Source organism: Pteropus medius, unplaced genomic scaffold (genome assembly GCF_902729225.1).
Source record: "Pteropus medius unplaced genomic scaffold, Ma_sr-lr_union100, whole genome shotgun sequence".
Taxonomy (NCBI): Eukaryota; Metazoa; Chordata; class Mammalia; order Chiroptera; family Pteropodidae; genus Pteropus; species Pteropus medius.
The window spans coordinates 3408844-3431071 of record NW_024346150.1 but is presented as its reverse complement, the minus strand read 5'-3'; the positions used below and the strand labels follow the sequence as shown (position 1 = coordinate 3431071).

The 22228-nt window shown below is 32.3% G+C and overlaps 1 protein-coding gene across 4 annotated transcripts in view; it reads right to left on the bottom strand.

Moving 5' to 3' along the window:
* The window catches only part of AGTPBP1 (ATP/GTP binding carboxypeptidase 1), a 130483-nt gene that overhangs the window by 32484 nt on the left and 75771 nt on the right, over positions 1 to 22228 (bottom strand). For all 4 annotated transcript variants that reach the window (XM_039875637.1, XM_039875634.1, XM_039875636.1 and 1 more), the window contains 4 exons: positions 16586 to 16669; positions 14919 to 15005; positions 14686 to 14834; positions 1859 to 1946 (listed from right to left, as the gene is read on the bottom strand). In XM_039875637.1, coding sequence (XP_039731571.1) covers positions 1859 to 1946; positions 14686 to 14834; positions 14919 to 15005; positions 16586 to 16669 — 408 coding nt within the window. The remainder of the gene's footprint in view (positions 1 to 1858; positions 1947 to 14685; positions 14835 to 14918; positions 15006 to 16585; positions 16670 to 22228) is intronic.

The window sequence follows — 22228 nt, the reverse complement described above, 5'->3', positions numbered from 1 at the left end:
TCAAGATGCTATATTCATTAATTTAGCCACCGTATCTTAAATAGATACTCAATGACAAGGTGCTACAGTTGAGGAAAATGTGAAATAAGTTCCAGAACTATGCCCTAACCAGATCTTTTCCTCCAAAAATTTAACAACTAATTGAAAAGTATTTATACAACCACATTACAGCTATGTGGCAATTTATAGTTATATTCTCTCATATAGGGTGGAAGGAAGTTTTATTCTCATTTTACAGATGAGACAAACAAGCATTGGAAGACTTGGGTGACGTGAAAAGTTAAGACAGAATGCAAAAATAGATTTTATTCCTTACTATCCAGATTTCAGGCTTTGGGGAAAACAACTAGAAAAGTACTTGTTATACTCATTGACTGATGATTTCTATTGTGCAAAAGAAGAGAAATATGAACGAATACTTTTTGAAAAACTTCATTTTACCCTTTAGCAGTCTAAATCTTTCTGCCAAAATCTAATCGAGCACCACCCAGTTCATCACTACTTCACTCCAACTTTGAGAAAGAGACAAATGATGAGAGTATTTTTGTATTAGCCTACCATTAAAAGGAATATGAAACTTATTCAGGTACAGATTAATTACATATAAGCTTATTTTTTTTCATTTATTTTTTTATTTTGCTAATAAAAGTGAAGGAAAAACCCTATTGAGGTGAATTTTAAGAAACATTTCCTTTCCCAGAAAGTAATAGCACTTAAGACCTAGGTTTTTCCAAAGCCATGTCCTAAACCATTAAAAATAGTTTAATTTTAGACAAAACTAACTGACAAAACTAAACTATGTTAGTGCTAATTAAGCACAAGATGAAGTCAAAATCCCATAAACAAAAATGTCAGGATTTAAGATTAAAAACAGAACAAACAGGAATGTCAACTGCTTTCAATAGAGAAAATTATCTGGAAACATATTATATGCAGAAACAAAATGGGAAGAAAGGTATATGATAATCCTAAACTATTTAGAGAGAAGTTGAAGAATAATCCAATCATTCCATTGAAGCAATAAATGATTTCTAGCACTTATTTCGAACTCAATAAGTAGATTACCTATTTGAAGTCAAAACTGAACTTTATAAGCTGACATAACTGTGGAATACATCTCCAGGTAAAATATTTTGAAAATTAAAATGAGTAAATATTTGTGTGCAGAAAAGAATTGTACTTATATCATGACAACAAAAAGCCACTGCAAATTATTTCCTAGAATTTCTAATTTCAGTTTTATTCAAAGAAACTACCAGAGTTTTAAAGCTAAAAGTGTTGCGGACACATAGCTTTATAAGTGGTGGAGACAAAAAGTTGGAAGTAAGTCTGTCTGTCTATGAAACACATTTTATGGCTGACCCATGAACAACATGGAAGTCAGGGGCATTGACACTCCTCACAGTCAAAACTCCAAATATAACTTCTGACTTCCCCGAAAACTTAACTACACAAGTTGTCCCTCGGTATCTGTGGGGGACTGGTTCCAGAATCTCCATAGATACCAAAATCAGTGGATGCTCTAATCTCTATGTAATATGGTATAGATCAATGAATATGGTTTGCCTTTAACATCTGCGGAATCCCAAACACAGATCAAAAACAGTACCAGTATTTATTGAAAAAAATCCACATATAAGTGGACCCACACAGCTGAAACCATGTTGTTCAAGCATCCACTATATTTCCACTAAATATACCCCCTAAGTAGATCTCAAATTTTTAAGGAGTCTCTGTTAGAAGTAATACTAAAGCATATCACAATTCAAGAAATGCAATAATTACTTTTCATCTTTAAATTGAAATAAAATGAAGTTAATATCTCCTTCTGTAAGCTATGTCTCCTTAGAATACTTACTTATAGTAACAAATGTCAGTCCCCACACGAGTCCACCATGGTCTGGCATTTAATGCTTCCTGAACTGAATACATGAGTGGTTGCATACCTTCAAAAGAAAGAGAGGGGAAAAAAAAGAAAAAATTATTTTCAGAATGTTTGAGTTAAAAATTAATCTTGCCACTGTAGAAAGCATTCAGGAAGCTAAGAGAACACATATCCATTTTTAATATGTATAAAAAAATCTGAGAAACTTCTTTAAAATCTAAGTCAATGTTATGCTTTAATAACCAGTTTTACTAAAACTTTAATGAGTGAAAAGTCATTAAACTTTTTTCTATTATCTTTTCTACATTAGATCAATTAAAACTAATGAAAGAGTAAATATAAAGAAACAGTATATGATCAGCCTTCTAGCTTTCCATGGATTACCTACACGGAGATAAGGGGAAAAAATGCCACCCAAATGGCATGACAGTTTTCTTCCTCAATCTTCTTCACACAAATATGTATTTATGGCAAGGAGAAGGAAGAGGGACTGTTACAAAAATAGGATTAATTAGTATATTTTCTTGGGTAGTTTTAGAAATCTACTTTCCACATGAAATTTAAAATCATCTTATCCAATTTTGTAAAAGAATGCACTTGGATTCTAACTGGAATTAATGAAATTCATATGTTAATTTCAGAAAGGATGAGAATTTTTATTTAGACGTGATTTGATTTTCCTTAAATTCTAACTTAAAGATATAATCTTTTTTTTTTTTCATTTTCTTGCTACTGATTTGTTTTGTTAAACTTATCTCTGAGTATTTTATTAGTCTTTAGTAGTATCTTTGGTTTTCCAGGTATGTAAGTCATACCATTTATAATCTAAAATATTTTATCTCCTCTTTTAGTATTTATGTTACTTTTCTACTTTTATTGTATTTAGAGAAATGAAACAACCTCAAAAACAATTCTGAATATAATGACAAGAACAAATAACTGTCTCATTCATAATTTTAATCAAACTGTTTTGCCATTAGATGGAATAGTTGTCAATTTTTTTTAAATCATCTTTATTATATTTAAATAATAAAAAGAGCTAATGCTGAATAATTTGACACGCTGGTCAATGCTCTAAGTATTTTTACATGTGTTAGGTCATTAAATCCTCACAATTCTCTGTAGTAGGTGCTATGATTATTCCCATAATTGGAGTAGTTTCTTTCATAATTCTTAATACACTTAAGTACTTTAATTATTTTATCAAATGCTTTTTCAGCATCCACTAAGCTTTTCTCCTTTAATCTGCTGATGCAATAAATTGTTTAAAGGTTTCCTATTGTGAACTACCTTTGTAGACCAATAAAATGCTATTCTTTTACTAGCATATGATTAAACTAGCTAAATCTCATTTAGGTTTTCTGCATCTAAAAATTGTTTTTTTAAAATTACCTTTACCAGGTATTGGTATAAGATTACTCTAGCTTCAGAAAAATACATTTAAAAGCAGTCCATCATTTATTAAAATAAATAAAAGCAAAATCTATTTTTTAAATGTAAATATAATTCAGTTGCAATACCATTTCAACATGGCAACTAATAAATATTTTTATTTCCTTTTCAAGAGTTATAGTCTGTTCAGAATCTCTACTTTCTATTAATCAATTTCAGTATTTCTGTATTTGATTTCTCATTTTCAGCATTTTTAAAAATTAATTTTCTTTTCTTTTGGTTTATTTTCTTGTTATTCTAAAATCTTAAGTTGAGTACTTAGTTTTAGCCTTTTTTTATTGTAAATAATGCAAGGTATTAAAGGCTTTCAATTTTCCTCTGAATAACAGTTATATCACGTAACTCTATAAAGTGTTCTCCTTTGTGGTACTTTCTAGATAGTAATTGGAGCTATCCAATTAAACTTTCTGCCAGAATAACAATGTTCTATACCTGCGATGTCCAATATGGCAGCCACTGGTCATGTGCAGCTATTAAGCACAGAAGTGAGCTTAGAGCCACTAAAGAACTGAATTTTAAATTTTAAATTAATTTAAATTTAAATAGCCACATGTGATTAGTCACTACCATATTGGACAGCACAGCTCTAGGTAATCTGTAACATCACTTTTAAATGTTCTCTTCAGGGTTTGTTTTGTTTTTGTTTTTGTTTTTTTTAAGGAAGACTATTACTATTTCCAAGTACCCATATTCTGTTCAACTTTTTGATTTTTACTAACATTCTGGACCACAGACAAGGAAATCTGTAAAATCTCTGGTGACTATAGTTAACACTGCTGTAAAACTGAAAGTTGCTAACGGAGCCTTAAAAGTTCTCATCACACATAAAAAAATTTGGAACTGTGTGGTGATGGATGTTAAGAAATTGTAACTGTGTGATCATTGAAACTAATATGGCAATTATATCTCAATAAAAATCATATGTGATGATTACAGCATTTTCAAGGATTATAACTTGTAAATACACATCTATAAGTGCTGTTGGCCCTGAATTTTTGTTTGACATTAATAATACCGCTTTTGCTTTATTTTATCTGCATTTCCCCAGTTTATCTCTGCCCAATCATTTTCAACTTTTTTTCTAATTTAATTAATACGCACATACAGACTTCCCTCTACTCTTAACCCCTCCCCTAAATGTGTAATTTCAATATCTGATTTTTGAGGACATTTTAGCTCATTCACAGTTAGTGATGACAGACATTTTATTTCATTCCTCCTATCTTATTTTTTTTTCTACTATTTATTAACTGTTTCTTCTTCACCTTCTTTTTTTACTGGCTTGGTTACATGTCTTCACATTTCCACCATTTGGAAAGCTTTCTATTGTGTTTCCCATCCCAATGGTTACAATCAACTGATATTTCTCTGATACTACATCAAATTAAATAACTAAGCAAATCCACCAAGTTAACTTTCCCTTCTCTCATATCACTCCCTTTATAATGTTTTCACTTAACACATTTTATAAATTCCAAGTCTTCTATCTTGAGATCATTTTCCTCATTTTTTTCTCAGACAAGGTTCAGGGGTAGCATATTTTCTGATTTCTACATACACAAAGATGTAGTTTGTTGGCAGTGACAAATGACAGATTTTGCAAACGACATTTGGCTGTCTTCTATCTTCCAGTGCCACAGATGAGAAGTCTAATACTAATCTAATTTTTCCATAGGCAGAAGAACATACTCATTAATAGCATGCAATCTGCAACCAGACGTCTTGGGTTTGAATTCCAGCTTCATCACGTCAGATGCATGATCCTGTACAGATTACGAAACTACTTTTGCCTCTCTTTTCTTCTTCTGTAAAATGAGGGTAACAAGCACACTGGGCTGTTTGTTGTATGGAATAAGAGTATCACATGTGTTAGCACTTGAAGAAGGCCTGGCACATGGTAACTAATCAATAAATGTCAGTTGCTGTTCTTATCATTATTTAAGTAACCAGTTCTTTTAAAGTAGAAGTATGTTAAGATTTTCTCTTTGTACTTGAAACTCATGTATTTCACTGGTACATATAAAATATTACTGTCTTTCTCATTTATTCCTAGGACTTAGCGAGCCACTTCACTCTGAAGCCTCAATCTCCTCCAGACACACGAAATTCTTAACTATAGTATGTAGAACAAAGCTCAGACTAAGGTCAAAGGGCACATTAGATTTATCTGAAGTGTTCTAATTTTACAAAAGACAATGCATTCTTTGGCATCTTAGGTAGGAAAATCACAGAAGTGATTACTTTAAAATGACAGTTAATTGTGACCACAGTGAAAGGAGCTATATTTGGAAACTCTGACTATAATAAAAACCATTTGAACAAAATGGCTGCCCCAGTTCAAATGAGGGAACTCAGACTGAATAAACCACAACCTACTCGATCTGATACAGAAAGACTTGAGTTGGACTTAGTCATTAGCCAAAGGATAAACCTTTCTGTGCAAAAAACAAAATGCTAAGAACTGTCAATCTTGTCACCTGAATATAGACAATCAAAATAATAAATTGCCATAGTGAAGCCAACATCCAATGGCACTGACCTCTAAGTTTTGAGAACATGCCCAATAAAAGGCACAGATACAAAAAAAAAAAAGACAAGATGTTTTAGCCCTAATCAGCAAATGTACCATGAATCACAGATTCATAAAATTTTCAAGTTGAAGCTAACACCCTCATTTAACAGATGAGGGGGACAAGAAAAGTTTAAAACAGCTCAAATAACCTGAAACCACATATTACAAGCTGCATATGTTATCTGGACTCTATGGAGAAAAAAATAACATGCTTCTAATATGGCAAGTATTACAGCAGAGATTTATACTTCAAAATAGGAAGATCAGATTCTTGGCCTGGAGGATAACAGCAGACACTTCAATCTGATGGGGACATGTCAAAAAAACACACAAGCCAATATGATAGGTATGCCATTGATTAAATCTTGGGCAATTTGAGTGTCAAATAAATAATAATAGCAACAAGTATAACGCACTGAGTAAAACAGGAAACCAGTTCTATACTGATATTAATGTATTGAAAGCTTGATGAGGAACAAAAACTTACATATTTTGAAGTACTTCCACATAAAATACTAATTACAAAGAGAAGAAGAGCAACTTTACAATGGAAAAGACTAGCAGACACCAATTTAACTGATAAAATTATAATAAGTAACAGGACAAACAAAATCCTATGTCACTGCAACACATCACTTCTGTGATTTTCCTACCTAAGATGCCAAAGAAATCAAATCGTGAGGCTCATGAGACAACTCCAAATCGAGACCCATTCTACAAAATAAGAGTCCTATAATTTCCAAGTGTCAGGGTCATGAACTGTCCCTGAATAAAATAGTCTAAAGAGACTTAACAACTAAATATAACATATGGTTTGAGTTGAATCCTTAAAGTTGATGATCATAAATTGAACTAGTTTTCTTGACATAGATTTTGTGCACGTTCATTTTATGTTCCTAATGGGATTGTCTTCATAGTTCCTCTATCCATTGCCTCATTCATTTAACAAATATTTACTGAACATGGACTAAATGCCATGCTAAAATACAGTGGTCAGCAACAGAGACACTTTCTCTGATCTCGTGAAATTTATAAACAAGTGGAGGGATGGGCGGGGAAGGTATTAATCAGCCACACACATAAACAACATAAAACTGTAAAGAGTACCCTAAAAGGAAAAAATTACAAGGAACATTATCAAGGGAACTAATCCAGTTTGGAGAGTCACAGAAGAAAGACTTTGGTAGTAGAGAAATAGCTCAGCTCAACTTCAAAGTATGGAATTAACTAATGTGGGCAATTGGGAATGCTACGTACTAGACTCCAAAATTCTATTTTGTTGCCTGGTCCCATGCCTGTTCAATTTATGTATGAAGGTGCTTAGAAATCCTCAGATATCTGGAGGGGATATTGGAGGGGAAAGAGGAGGTGGAGAGAAAGACAGAGTGCAAGAGTGTCAAGGAAGAAGCTTGTGATGAAAGCTCCAAGTTATGAAAATGCAAGACTGCCATCTAGTGGTGATTTGAGCAAACCCCTCTCAAGTAATGGCATAGGGGGGAGTGGAGAGTGTGAAGGATTGCAACAGATAAGAGCACTATTATAGTCACATAAATTCTCAAATATAAATCCACAAATAAGATCATTTATCTATGAGAAAACTAAGTATTTAACAGAATTCCCTAAAAAAAAAAAAAACAAGAAAAGTACAACTTGGGAAACAAAAGCAACAGTAATACTGCATCTTTTGAAGAGCACTGACAAAGAATAAGACCTCTATGGGGACATTTCTTAGAACCCAACACTTAAATACTCCCCCAAGGAAGAACAGAAAAAAAATTACAGACAATAAAGTTCTTTCCTAATTAATATTATTTCCTGATTTCAATCATGTATGGCAATTAAATAAATCGTTCTAGTTGAAGTTCCACTGCAAATATTTTTAGTCATCAGTACCATCCCTGAAGTGGATTCAAAACGAAGCCTATGATGGTAACATTAACTACACATCTAGCTATAAATTCTTAAAATGTTGAATTCTAGTTTACTATAATATTGGCCCATTCCTTCTTTATTCATGTTAAGACAAACCACGATACACTTTATGTTGTATTAGCTTAAATCTTATGATAGAATTTCATAAAAAAAAAAATTACATCTACCTAACAGCTCCTTCTACAGCTTTTACCAACTTCCTAGTTAAATATTTACAAATATGTGGAAATAAAAAGGAAACTCAGCAGACAACTTCTTGACAGAATCTGGGAGGAATCTATGTTAAACTTTAGGCGGATGTAGGAGGACTGAGGAAAAAACCAATGCAGGATGTGCCTCATGATCTATTTTTTTAATACATATTTTGCATTCCCACAACTAAAAAAAGTGTTGCACTGCACCTTGAAGTCCTTTCAAGAATAACAGATAAATAAAATACAGAAACACGAAAATAGAAAGCATAAAAAAACAAACATATCAGTTATAAAGAGAATTTTGAATTGGTTAAAAATCATATATTAAAAGACAAGGGTCAAACAACAAAATGCGACCTCTATTTACAAGAAACAATGTACAGAATATATCGAGAAAATTCAAAACGGATGAATATAAATATCGAATTCTGGGCAAAAGACACTGAATAAGATAAATATGACCATTTTATATTGTTAGAGGGTATACACAAAATATGGAAAAGTTAAAAACCTCTATGCACCAAATAATACTGCATTAAAATAGAAAAAAAATTTTTACATGGAGGCGTGACAGAAACACAAGAACTGAAAGATACACTTTCTTTTCAGTCTTAGGCAGATAGAGAAGGCAAAAAATAAACAAGGATATAGAAAACTGAATGAATAGATTTATAACACTAAATTAATGATATATATTAAATTATGTTGCCAACAAAGAACACATTATTTTCCAAGTCCTCATGAAAACAAAAAATAATTAGATATTAAGCCATAAAAAAATTCCAAATCATATCTATGAACAAAACTGACTGAAATTTGAAAGTAATGAGAAAAATTTTAACCAAAACAATTTAACCAACTAAAAATAAAACCAACCCTTACCTAAATAATTCTTGAGTCAAAAAGGATACCAAAACTACACAGTTAGAGGCAATCTAGAAAATAACAAGGAGTTCTTAAAATCTAGAGGGGTGGGGATACAGAATTAAGTTGTAGTGAAGAGCAAATTCAAAACCTAAATGCTTGATTATTAAATTAAAAAAAATACTTAAGTAAATAAACTAGTAAAAAAAATCAACTTGCAGGGAAGAAAGGGGAGACATTAATAAAAAATAATTTTAAAGAATCTAATGAATAAAATGAAAATGAAAAGGCAGGTTTTTTAAATAATAAAATAAAGTAAATCATGTTTTAAGCACATGCACAAAAATAGAAAAACAAGCAAGGGAACAAGCAAGTATTCATACTGCAGATATTATACAGAAATCTCTGCTAGTGAATTTTGAAAATCTAAATGTCACTTATGTAATTAATGATTACCTCAATAAGAAATAGAAAACTAGACTATACTGTGTCACAGAAAACAGAAAAAGTTATCCAGACAGTCCCTCTCCCACTCAAAAAGGGGCAGAGAATCAGACATATTTAGAGGTGCACTGTTTCTAAATTTCATGAAACCATATAAATGCTATTTAAACTGCTCCAGAACAAAGAATGGGGAAATAAAAGTCTTTTTATTGAAGTGTTCAAAGTTAACATCAACTTGCTTCTAAGAGTGGATAAAGATAGCTCTCCAAAAAGGAAAGTGACTTGTCTCACTTATAACCAATGATATAAAACCTTTAAACAAAATGCTAACAAATCAAAAATAGTTGTGTATTAAAAGATGAATTCACATGGCAAAGTGGACTGATTTCTGAAACCCAAAGACGATTTAATATTAGGAACAGTACTAACATAATATGGCTCATTAAGAGGGCATAGCATTATGTGGTCACATTAAATGGATAAACGCGAAAAATAAAATTGTGATTTTTAAAACTTAGTAAAATAGAAATTCCTTACTATGAGAAAGAATGTGTATCTCAAAATAAGAGCTAACATACTTAATGTAAACACCAGTAGCAATCGCATTAAAGTCAAAATAAAACAAGGATACCCAATGTCTCCTTTTTATTTTAAACATTCTCAAAATTCTATCCAAAAGCAATGACACAATGAAAGATACACAATATAACTATGTATAACGAGAAATTCTAGGGACCTACCAACAAAATCTCAAAGTATCAACTGCGAAACTATGAAAACTAATAAGAAAGTTGAAGAGGGAGGCTGATTTTCAAGCAATCATATAAAAACTGATAACTTTCTTAATTATAAATAATAACAAGTTCGAAAATAGGAAGGAGTACTCTTTCACAACAGAAACAAATTAAAGTACATAAAATACTTAAGTATGAAGGCAGAAATGTATAGAACTTACAAAAAGAAAACTAAAAACTTGTGAGGGTATAAAAAACTTGAATAAACAAAACTATTCACCATGTCTCTAAGCAGTAAGACAATGTAATAAATTCAATTTCCCCAAATTATTCTATAAGTTTAATGCAATAGAAATTTTTTGGCACTCGATAAAATTATTCTGAATTATTCAGAATATTCAGGAAAACGAATTGGTAGAAAAGGTTTTTGAAAAAGACAACAAGATGTTAAACTATATTGTAAAGTCAAAATAATTTAAAAAGTGACAGAGTAATAAGGATGCTACACTAGACTAAAAGGTCATAACAATTAAAATCAAGTGGTACTAGACCAACAAAGAGCCCCCAGATAAATGCTAGTGTATAGTTAAGACCATAACTTCTGAGAATTGTGGTGTTTCAAACCAAGGAGAACATATCATATGACTACGAGGTCAGAATAATTCAACCCAAATTCAAAAAGTCAGGAATTATGAGCAAGCAATAGTGGTACCTTTCCAATCAGTTTCTAATCTAATTTAATATTTTTACTAACTTGACCATTTTCTATAACAGCTACAACAGAGAACAGTGATGTACAATGTCTTCCAAGAGATGTTTCCCACCCTTCTTTTACTAGTGGGTCTGGAACAGAGTTGCAAATGAGTTATAAATGTAAATGTTTGACAAATAACTCAATAAATTCACCAAAAACATTTAAAACTCTCTGGAGAAAGAATGAGTTTAACTACTAATAACAGGATTTACTTAGATCCCAATTCACTAAAAATAGCCAAATAAATCCTGATGGATGAAGTTAAACATCAATACTGAAAACATACTATCGAATGTACTTCAAAAAAAAGCTGAACTAATTTAACAGTCTTACCAGCTCTCTAAGTACTCATTTTCCCCAGTCTTCAGCAACATATGTTCATTTTCTTTGGAATTTCTACATGGAGGAATTTATGTCAAAGTAAATAGTAGATTTTTCTCTTCTCTCTTCTTCCTAGAGTCATTTAAACTGGATGAATTTACGAAGTATCCTATATTAAAGACCCACTGTTTCATAATCAGAAAAAAAATACTGACAGCTGGCAGACAAAAATAATTTTACTTCTGTGAATTTATAACTAAATAATTACACACATATATTTAGTATAATGTTTATCGCAGTATTATTTAAAATAGAAAATACTGTAACTAGAAACAACTTAAATCTAACAAAGAAAGGTTTGGATAAATGAGTTACAGTACTTCCATAGGGTTCTCTGCTTTAGAGGCATTCAGTATCCATTAAACTCTGTTTCAGAGGCATATTCAATGACCAAAAAAAACGCCAATACAATGTTTGGTTAAAATACAGATTATGAAACTGCAAGCATTATTTGTAAAACTAAATACATAACTATATGTATATAGAAAGCACATATTACATTATAAAAAGGCTGGAAATAACAAATGTTAAAGAGATTATCTCTGGGTGATGCATTGTTTGTTGATGGTTTTAATTTTCTTGTTAATACCATTCTGTTTTCCAAATTCTCCACAACATGAGTTTGGAAAGTGTTATCTATATATAAGAATATCCAAAGGGTAAGGGGTAAGGAGGAGGGGAAATTTAAAAATAAAGCAACCATCTGTCTCATTGCTTTGATTTACTTTTAGTTATAGAATTGTATTCATTTTAAATTTAAACTGACACTAAAGAAAGAGATTATCTTATTTATCACATGGAGGTATAGATATTTTTAAAAAAATAGAGAAACACTGCTCCAAAATGCTTTTACTTTAAAAATTTTGAAATATTTAATAAAGTTTAAACTAGTAAGAGCATTATATAAAGTGTAAAAATATATAGTTAGTAAAAATACCATCCACCTTTGTACTACAATTTGAAAATTATATCGACTATCATTTCAGCAAGAAATATGCCTTTATATTTTACTCTTGAGGAGCACCCAAAATACATATACAATTTCTTTTACTTACTTATCCTTTTCTCCTCTAAAATATTATGTTAGCATTATACTTACACATTAAGTAGGGAAAACACAAAATTTTTTACTTGTTTTGGTATTTAATGACTCAAGGTAATTTTATAAGTTTTATGGATGCTTAAGGTCAACAGAAATATGACATTCAATGAGTAATAGCTATGTCTGAAATCACAAAAATAAAGAATCTGAAATAGATTATCAAGAATACTCATATCACTATTCATGCAAATCAATATAATCATTGAATCCTTAGTCAAACATACATATTTAAAAGAACAGATTGTTTAAAATTAGATTACTTAAAATATTTTTAAAACTTTAAAAAATGTTCCTAACTAAACCAGATATTATGATATTTAATCTTCTTAAAATTATTGCATTCAGTTAGTAAATCTGACTAAAGCTTTCATCCCATATATGTGAAGCAATTTATCTAGAGTATACAATTTCCTATTTTCCATGTAAATAATGACATCAGGAAAAACCTCTTCAACTCTTGAAAGCTTCAATTTTTAGAAATGTCCTCTTAAAGAACATCATATTTATACTTTTAACAATTTAGAACATTTGGAACAGATAATATGGCATCTCATGCCTTAGTTGTTAAAAGCTTTTCAATGCTTACAATAAATGATTGAGACCTCTGAGAGCTTGCAACTTGTCGTATATACTTGTCAGTATACTTGTTTCTCATCAACCCCCAATGTACGTGGGGTTTTTTATATGATAGAAAATTTTTTTTTCCTTTTACATAAAAATTATCAGATTAAATACTTGAAAACTGATGTTTCAATTTTAAATTATGGATCTGAAGTTTATACAATTATCTGCCACTGATACATGTGACTATAAAGACTGATGTCTGATGAATAACACTTAGTTTTAAATTTATTAAAGTACTAAATATAAAGCCTTAAATAAGGCTATATATTTAATATTTTGGCTGGTACAACACCAGTTTTTAAAATTGTCTCACAAGAAAACAGTAGAGAAAACCAATAAAATAAAAAGCTTGTTCTTTGAAAATGTCAATAAAAGTGAGAAACCTCTAGCAGGACTGACAAAAACAAAGAGAAGACACAAATTACTATTATCGTGAATGAAATAGGGGATATCACTAGAGACCCTGAAGACATCAAATAGATAGTAAGGGAATACTCTAAACAACTCTACACACATTGGACAATTTTGAAGAAATGGACCAATTCCTAAAAAGCACAAACTACTACAACTCACCTAAGATGAAATAGATAATGTGAATAGCCCTAAAACTATTAAAGATATTGAATTTCTAATTTAAAAGACTACCAAAAGAGAAATCTCCAGGCTCAAATAATTTCATTGGAGAATTCCACCAAATGGTTAAGAATTAAAACCAAATCTACACAAGCTCTTTCAGAAAATAAGAGGAGAGAACTGTTCCCAACCCCATTTATGAGATCAGAATACCAAAACCAGATACAGTACAAAAAACAAAAAACATTATTGCTCAATATCCCTCTGAACATAAATACAAAAATTCTTAACAAAATATTAGCAAGTATACACAATGATCAAGTGGGGTTTATTACATGGGTAAAAAAGGCTAGCTCAATGTTTAAAAATCAGTCAATGTAGTATACCACATAATAGGTTAAAGAAGAAAAATCGCATGATCAAATCAATTAATGCAAAAAAAGCAATATGACAAAATTCAACACCCATTCACAATAAAAAGCCTCATAAAACCATGTAACAGAAGGAAGCATTCTCAACTAGATTAAAAATTTTACAGAAAATTATAGCTAACATCATAGTGAATGGTGAAAGGAGTAGCACAGACTTTGTGGTGATAGAAGTATTCTGTATTTTGATTGTGATGACAGTTACAAGAATCTACAAATGTAATAGAATGGCAGAGAACTATGCATCCACATTGTACCAATGTCAAATCCTGGCTTTGGTATTGTACTATAGTTATGTGTGATGTAATCACTGGAGGAATCTTAGTGAAGAGAACTTGGAACCCTTCCACAACTTCTATAACGCTTTAACTTTCTATGAATCTATTCAAAACAAAAAGTTTTAAAAAACTGCTTTATGTGATTCGCTTCTAGATGAACTGACATTAATAACCTGATTTTAAGCAGCAAACATAATAAATATTTAATAGTATTCAATTTGGATGAAATCAACCATACTTAATACATTTTAAAGAGCTTGCCTACACAAGGGTAACTCTTTTTATCAACAAAGCATAGCTTAGTTTATCTCAAATTTGGCATAATAGACATTTGAATTTTGAGAACCAGGGAAAACAAAAGGACACTGAAACTTTTTCTAAAAGTTAGTGATTTTTCTCCAAAACGTTTCTGTCCTGCAGATAGGATGCCTGTACATCCCCCTAAATTGGGAAGGAAAGTTGTCTCACCATAATTAAATTGACTGTTGGACTTCTCACAATTAATGATGTTAAACCTGTAAGCAATACTTGGTCGCATTCCACTGACTTCAAAGTAAAACCACTGATGATAATGATTACTGTTTATATCTGAGTTCAGAATAAGATCGTATTCATTTCTGAAAATAGAAAATAAAGAAATCTGATGAAAATTAGAAAAGTATCTGCATACACAGAAAATGAGAAAATTTTAAATGACTTACTTTCTAATTTGAATTACTTTGCGCAGATTCCCAGATTCAAATTTGGAGTTAAACTTCAAAATATCTCCTTCTTCTGGAATGGTGTAACTAAATAAAAATTTTAAAGTAAGTATAATAAAATACATTCATTTAAACAGGTGAGCAAAAAATAAACAAGTAAAAAACACACTGCAGATGAAAAGTACACGACTATTGCCACTTCACCCCTCTCATTATTTTTAAACCAAAGAATATAAACAAAAGGAAAATACAAACTTTGGCTAATATTTACAGACAAAAAAATTATAATTACAAATGGAGATTTGTTCGTACATTTATAATGAATGTTAATCATAAATAAGCATTTTTGCCTCAGTATATGTCTCTTCTAAATATGCACTAATAGTCATTTAAAAAGGCCAGACTTACTTTTTAAAATGCATATGACCTGTATTGAGTAGTAATAATCGTAACAAACTAAGCAATTCTCAGGTGAAAATATTATTTTAAATTTACACAATATCATCTATTATGTTATTTAATTAGCACCCCAAAAGGTGAAAGTATTATCCTCATTTTACATATTCATTATGTCACTAAATATTTACTTCAGTGCCTACTACTGCCAGATACTGTTTCAGTTCTTTGTCTGTTTCCCTGATTGAATATAAATTCTCGCTCTTCTGGAGCTTATATTCTAATAGGGGAAAACTAAGACTGCATTGCTCACTGATTTTTCCAGTTATTTCAGTCAGAAACAGCAGTGGTATGCCACATTCTTGAGTTTGTTTTTACTACATCTGCTAATTCTGTGGTCTATCGGACGCAGAATTATAAAGTTGCAATAGCTAAGATATATGAATAAGGTAGATTTGTTTTTCATTTTTAAAATATTATTTCAAATTCAGTCATTGTCTTTGATATAGCTTTTACCCTTATCTCTCTAGCAAAAATCTTTGAAAAGTATTTGATTTCCTCTAAATAAGACCAGTAAAATGTGAAATTTTCCCCAAAATATTAGAATGTTAAGGGGGGGGAGATCCACTGAGGGTTAATTAAATTTCTCATTTGAGGATGCAAATGACTAAATAATTGTCACATTCATCATTTGTAATTTTCATTTATTTACTTTTATTTAAACCCTAAAATGTGATGATATCAGTGATAAACATAAATTGTCAATGACACTAACAAGTGACTTCAAAGGTCAGGCAAGTAATTTAAGGAAATAAAGCAGATCATAAGCAATAAGAGACAAGAGAGTGTAGTGGGGACAGTAAAGAATTAGCAAGCATCTGTTCCTTCTGAAAGGGATGATAACTTGCTGTCCTAAGGAAATGAAGGCTCAATATTACAGGACAAAATTGCAGCATTTCATGTGAAATCTCCACTCTCTTAAGTGGAGGCAATTTTAGCTTTTTAAGAACAGCATCAGTTTGTGACCTTTATCTTATTAAATCCATTAAAAGTCCACCTAAAAACAAACAAAAGCCTGTTATATATTCAATTTAAGTAACCAAACATGATTTACTATTATATTACCATTACATCACTGCTAAAAGATAAAACCATAGTGATAGTAAACTAGGTGAAAGTTAAAAGATACTTTTATCTTTTAAAAATAACACTGACATTTTACAGTAAAATTAAAATTAATAAAACAAAAAACAAACAAAAAACATACTTACTTTGGGTTATCTAAATCATATACCACTCGATCTATGATATCACTTTGATGTATTAGCCTTTCAATGTCTTGGGCAATTTTTGTCCTAAAATCATAAAAGAGAATTTTGACCAAAACTCATTAATATATGCCAAGGCAAAAATTTCTCCAAAATAAGTTTTGGATGAAAAGTATAAAATGATTAAAAAATTATCTTAAACTAAAAATGATCATTCCTCTGTATAGTTTGTATACAAAGAAAATTATCAATACATCATAATAAGACAAAAATCAATAGTTTCAATGTCTGAGTTTTAGAAAATAACTATGTAGAATACAGTTACAAGTAAAAAAGTTTCTTTAAAAATCTTGAATATCTATTATGCTCTTCTACACAGAAATGGTGTAGATCCACTCTTTATCTTCTAGGCAAAAAAAAAATATATATATATATATATTCATAATAGCAGCACTGTTAGAAGCAGTGAAGATCTGAAAAGCTAGAGATTATATAAGGAGATTATATAAGGAGATTTTTTAAACCCACCCTCTCTGGTATTTAGTTAAAATGCAATTGGCAACCCACCTGCATATTCTGCAGAATCCACTCTCTCCTCTATGGCTAAAGAGGAAATATGGAGGGGAGGGAAACACTTGTGTCAGGGAGTAGAGGGTGTCCCTGCATCTCCAGGATTCTCAAGGCCTGATCTCTCTCTGAAACGGTCCAACAGAATGGGTACCAACTAACTGTAAAACTCCTAAAATCCCTGCCCACTGTCCTAAAAGACTGAGCCACAAGCAGATTCCACAATCTTCCCATCAACACTTGAGCAGAGTAAGACAACAATCACTAAACATGACAGCAAACTGCAGCTAACACAGAACAGATTTGGATCATAAAGCCAGGTGCCTGGAACTTTTGTAGATTGGTCACAAAAGCCATAGCAGGAAGGTGCTGCTGGCGTTAACACATAGCTACTTCTCATAGTACAGGAGTACGCAGTTACCCGAGAGGAATGAGTTCCAAGACCCTCAGTGGATGCCTAAAATCACGGTTAGTACCAAACCCTATATATGCTATGTTTTTTTTCCTATACACGCAAATCTATGATAAAGTTTAGTTTATAAATTAGGCACAGTAAGAGATTAGCCACAATAACTCATAATAACACAGAACAATTATAACAATATACTGTAATAAAAGTTATGTGAATGTGGTCTCTCTCTCAAATATCTTACTGTACTTTTAACTCACCTTTTCACTTAAAGGAAGCATTTAACAGCTTCTCTTTGGCATATGTGAATTGCCAGCATCACTATTCTTGTGCTTTGAGTCCATTATTAAGTAAAATAAGGGTTACTTGAACACAGCACTGTGATACTAAGACAGTCAATTTGATAACTGAGATGTCTACTAAGTGACTAATAGGCAGGGAGCATATACAGCATGGATACACTGGACAGAGAGATGTCACATCCTGGACAGGACAAAGCAGGATAGCATGAGATTTCATCATCCTACTCAGAACAGTGTGCAATTTAAAACTTAGGATTGGTTTACTTATGGAATCTTGGACCACGGTAGACCACAGGTAACTGAAACCAAGGAAAGTGAAACCATGGATAAGGAGGGACTACTATATCACTTATTCATTCTTAATGAGGAAGCCGATTATTTAAACTGGTTTAAATTTCAAGTTTCTATCTTTTAGCTAAAAATTGGTTATGTAGATTAGAGTTGTGGTATATTGATTTATTGAGAAAGCAGAGTGAGAAAGTTTGCAAAATAATTATAATAAAATCTCAAGAATACCCTAAACACTGAAAGTCTCCTTAACTTCAGGCAGATGTGAAAGTAGCCTCTTATACAAAGATACTTCTCTGTGATTAAAGTGTATTCATTCTCCTATAATTTAGAAATATACCTAACAACATCATAATATAAACTTAAACTCAAAATAAGCCAAAAACCCTCTCAATGAATTAAACATTATCAGAAAAATATTAAAAACTGTGCTAAACACATGAAAAAAAGAATACTAAAATATTAAGAAAATCCAACTCTAAAATTCTTAATCTAGTAGTTATACAATTAAGCATAATTTATTAATTTTTATTCTACAAAAAATAACTTAGCACTGACAAAGCAGTTTATTAAGGAAACAACCTAGTATAAATGATTATGTTATAAATTTTTGATTTAGATTCAATCTCAACTTTTGAATGCCAAATTCTTTCTAAAGAAACAAACTTGTAAAAGATAGTAATCATAATAATAAGCAAATCCAAAATTTATATCACCCAGACCTTCAACAACGAAAAAGATGTTGCTTACATATACTCTGATATACCATACAAAAAAATGCTCGAGCATGGGTAAATGACTAAATACATCCGTTTGTCAGAATAATTTATTAAATATGATTGATACCACAAATGTACAAAAATTAATACTTACAAAAGTCTGGTTGTTTTAAAAGGAAAATGGTATTAAAGGCTGATATAATAGTTCAGTTCTACAGCAATGTTCCATAATATAATATAGGGTAAAAAAGTAACTGAGTGAGGTGGACAGGGTGGCAGTGTGGAAAATTATTTCGTCTAAAAAGAAACTGACTGCTGCCAAGTAGGAAAGAGGTTAAGGCTGTCTTAGCAATTTTTCAAGAAACACCAGAAACTTGGATATCTATGTAGAATCTCTCAAATTTTACATGTTGGCAATCAGTTAAAAAAAATAAAAAAAAGCACTCTGCAAGTGAAGCCTAAATTCACGTACAAGTTGAACATGGCTTACAGGCCCCTGGTTTTCAACCTTGGACACTGTATTCTAGTGGGCAGAATTGCCCATTTATACTAGACTAAATCCAATATTAATATTTGAGGAAAATATCTGCCTTCCCCTCCACCCTCATTAATAAAGAGGAAAAATGGTCTTTTATTAGGACATGTATTTGTATTAAGCAGCACAACTTTCACAAAAAAATGTCAATCCTTTCTTTACCTCAGCTGCCTATTAAAATATATGGTTCTCCAGTCAAAACAGAATGATATATATTTTCCAGGTACCTTCAGGGATTATAACCTCGAATTTAAGCTTGGCTCAGAAGAAAATAATTTGTGCAGGGCAGTCTGAAAAATGTGCAACCCATTTAGTTCAATAAATACTCGAAAGTTCACATTATATCTGTCCATCAGCAGCACTGTACTTTGTTAGTTTTCAACCAACACAGAGCAACACTAAAGAAACAATCCAGTACACTTCACTGCTATATTTACTATAAAGACACTATGGAGAATGTTGTTCATTACCTAGGCATTCTCTGAGGATCCACAGAAGACAGTCTTCTTTATAGAGTATATGGTATAACCACAGATATATGACCTCTACAGTCATGTGTTGCTTAACAACGGGGATCCGTTCTGACAAATGCATCGTTAGGCAGTTTCATCATTGTGCGAACATCACAGAGTGCACTTACACAAACCTAGATGGTATAGCCTACTACTCTAATTGTAAATGCTATTCTCATTCACAACTGGCAACAGTTTGTTTACACCAGTATCACCACAAACATGTGAATAATGCATTGTGCTACATTATTATTGTTACGATATCACTAAATGATAGGAATAATTCAGTTCCATTATAATCTCTTAGAATCACCATTGCCTGTGGGTTTTCTGTGTTTTTATTTCCTTGAGCTTCAGCTCCTTTGCACTTAACTTGCATACAAACATACCTACCTTTAAAACACATATACCAACTCCCACTGACCTTTTGATCTCTTATCATGATGTTTGTATCAAAAAATATATCTTAAAGCTTTGGTTTAAATAAAAGACAAACTCTGGTACATTACACTGTGTACAGAGGCAGTAAAAAACTACTTTAGGAAAAATTCCCACATGTGGCCAATATACACAAGAGGTCCGGCTCTAATCCATAGATTAGATCTGTAGAGTGATTACAAGGTCCACGTTCCAGAGATAAGGTAAAAGAATTCATCATAAATATTAAAAGCGAGGAGAGGTTTGGAGAAGAGCCACAGTAATTCCCAGTCTGTATAAACTCCTCCACTGTCAGGATAGGCCCAATCCTGGAAAGAGAGTAAGGAGAGCTTGAGACTATGGTGGAATGATATTCTCTGAAAGACTCAGCCAGGCAAGGACACAGCCCAACATCAGAAATAGGGGAAGAGAGGATGGGAGGAAAGAAGGGAGGGAGGAACGGAGGAGTGCTCAAAGAAAACAGAGGTCACTAGAGCTGAGGGTGATAGCTCCTCACCTGCAGCACATTTTGAGAATCCACAGAGTAGGTATTATAGCTATTCATGGCCGTCATACTTTTTTTTGCAACAAAGCTACACTTAATTGAAACATTAAGTTTATTTACTTATTAATTTCAATAAAGGTATCAACTGAAAAAGTTATCAAATGTTTATCAGAGGCTCTGCTTGGCAAGAATATGTCTTTTATTAACACAAGTGGGTAAAATACTAAATAAAAGTCTCAACTGAGAAAAGCTTTCATAATACGAAGTCTATGAAAGGAAATAAGAAGGATCATTGGTAGTTAATGTAGTAGGTGAGGAGGGCCTTCAGGTCTGTCCAAAGACACTTGACACCTCGAAGAGGAGAGAGTACTGAGCAGAAAGAGCTACAGATTGCAGCTCGGCAAAAGTCTCAACTAAGCCAACAGGGCGCCCCATGGCAAAGACTGCCTGTTAGCAGAGCCGTGCGCTGGTCAAGAATGGTTCAACTCTAGTAACCCCACCATGATCAATCAATGACTGGAAGCAATGCATAGAGGGTATGGCCTCAGCATGCATGCTGCAAGAGATCCCAAAGGTATGGCAGCTGAAGGCTGCCAGTAACTGCAAGCCTCACAGCAGACTCTCTCATGAAGAGGGAGAGAGGAGCAGCTCATTGCCATGGCTGCTACAGTCCACCCTTGTGTTGCACAGATCCACTTCTCCACCCATATGTGGAGAGCAGCAACTCCACAGTTCCTGTGCACCTCTCCTGAGGAGAAACTGAGAAGAAAAACTTGAGAAGGATAAAACTTTTTCCCCATCACTGTGATGGTTCTCAGGGCTGCAGTTCATCTCTACCCTCCAATATCTTTCTAAATCTCTCTCACCTTCAGCTATCACCTGGCTAGGCCTTGGCAGCTGATCAGATTAAATGGCCCGAATTCTCATTCCTAAGAGATCTGAGCCCCTGGCAATCACATCATTCCAGGGTAGCTGTGACATGTCCACTCACACTAAAAATCAGCGAATCACTTGAGTTCCACACATATTTAACCTGTTGCCTAAAAGCAATCCTGCCTCCTTTAGCTGATCTAGATCAAGATCGTAGAGCCTATTCCTGTCTGCCAGTGCTAGACACAAGAGTCTAAAGCAACCAGTTGGCAACGACAGCTTGTAGTTAAATTATACCCCTGCTATGTCCCCCATGGAAAGACTGCACCAACTTTGGTGAACAAGACTACTAAACTTTGTAGAGCTCAGGGGTGCTGGGACAGAAAGCACAAAGTTCCCCACTGGGACACTGCAAGCTATAGTAAGTAGGACTACTTCTGTTCCTACTTCCTGCTTCCCAGCCCCATGTATTCTTTCTACTGCGGATACAGAAACATGTGGAAGTTTCTAATTTAGTGCATT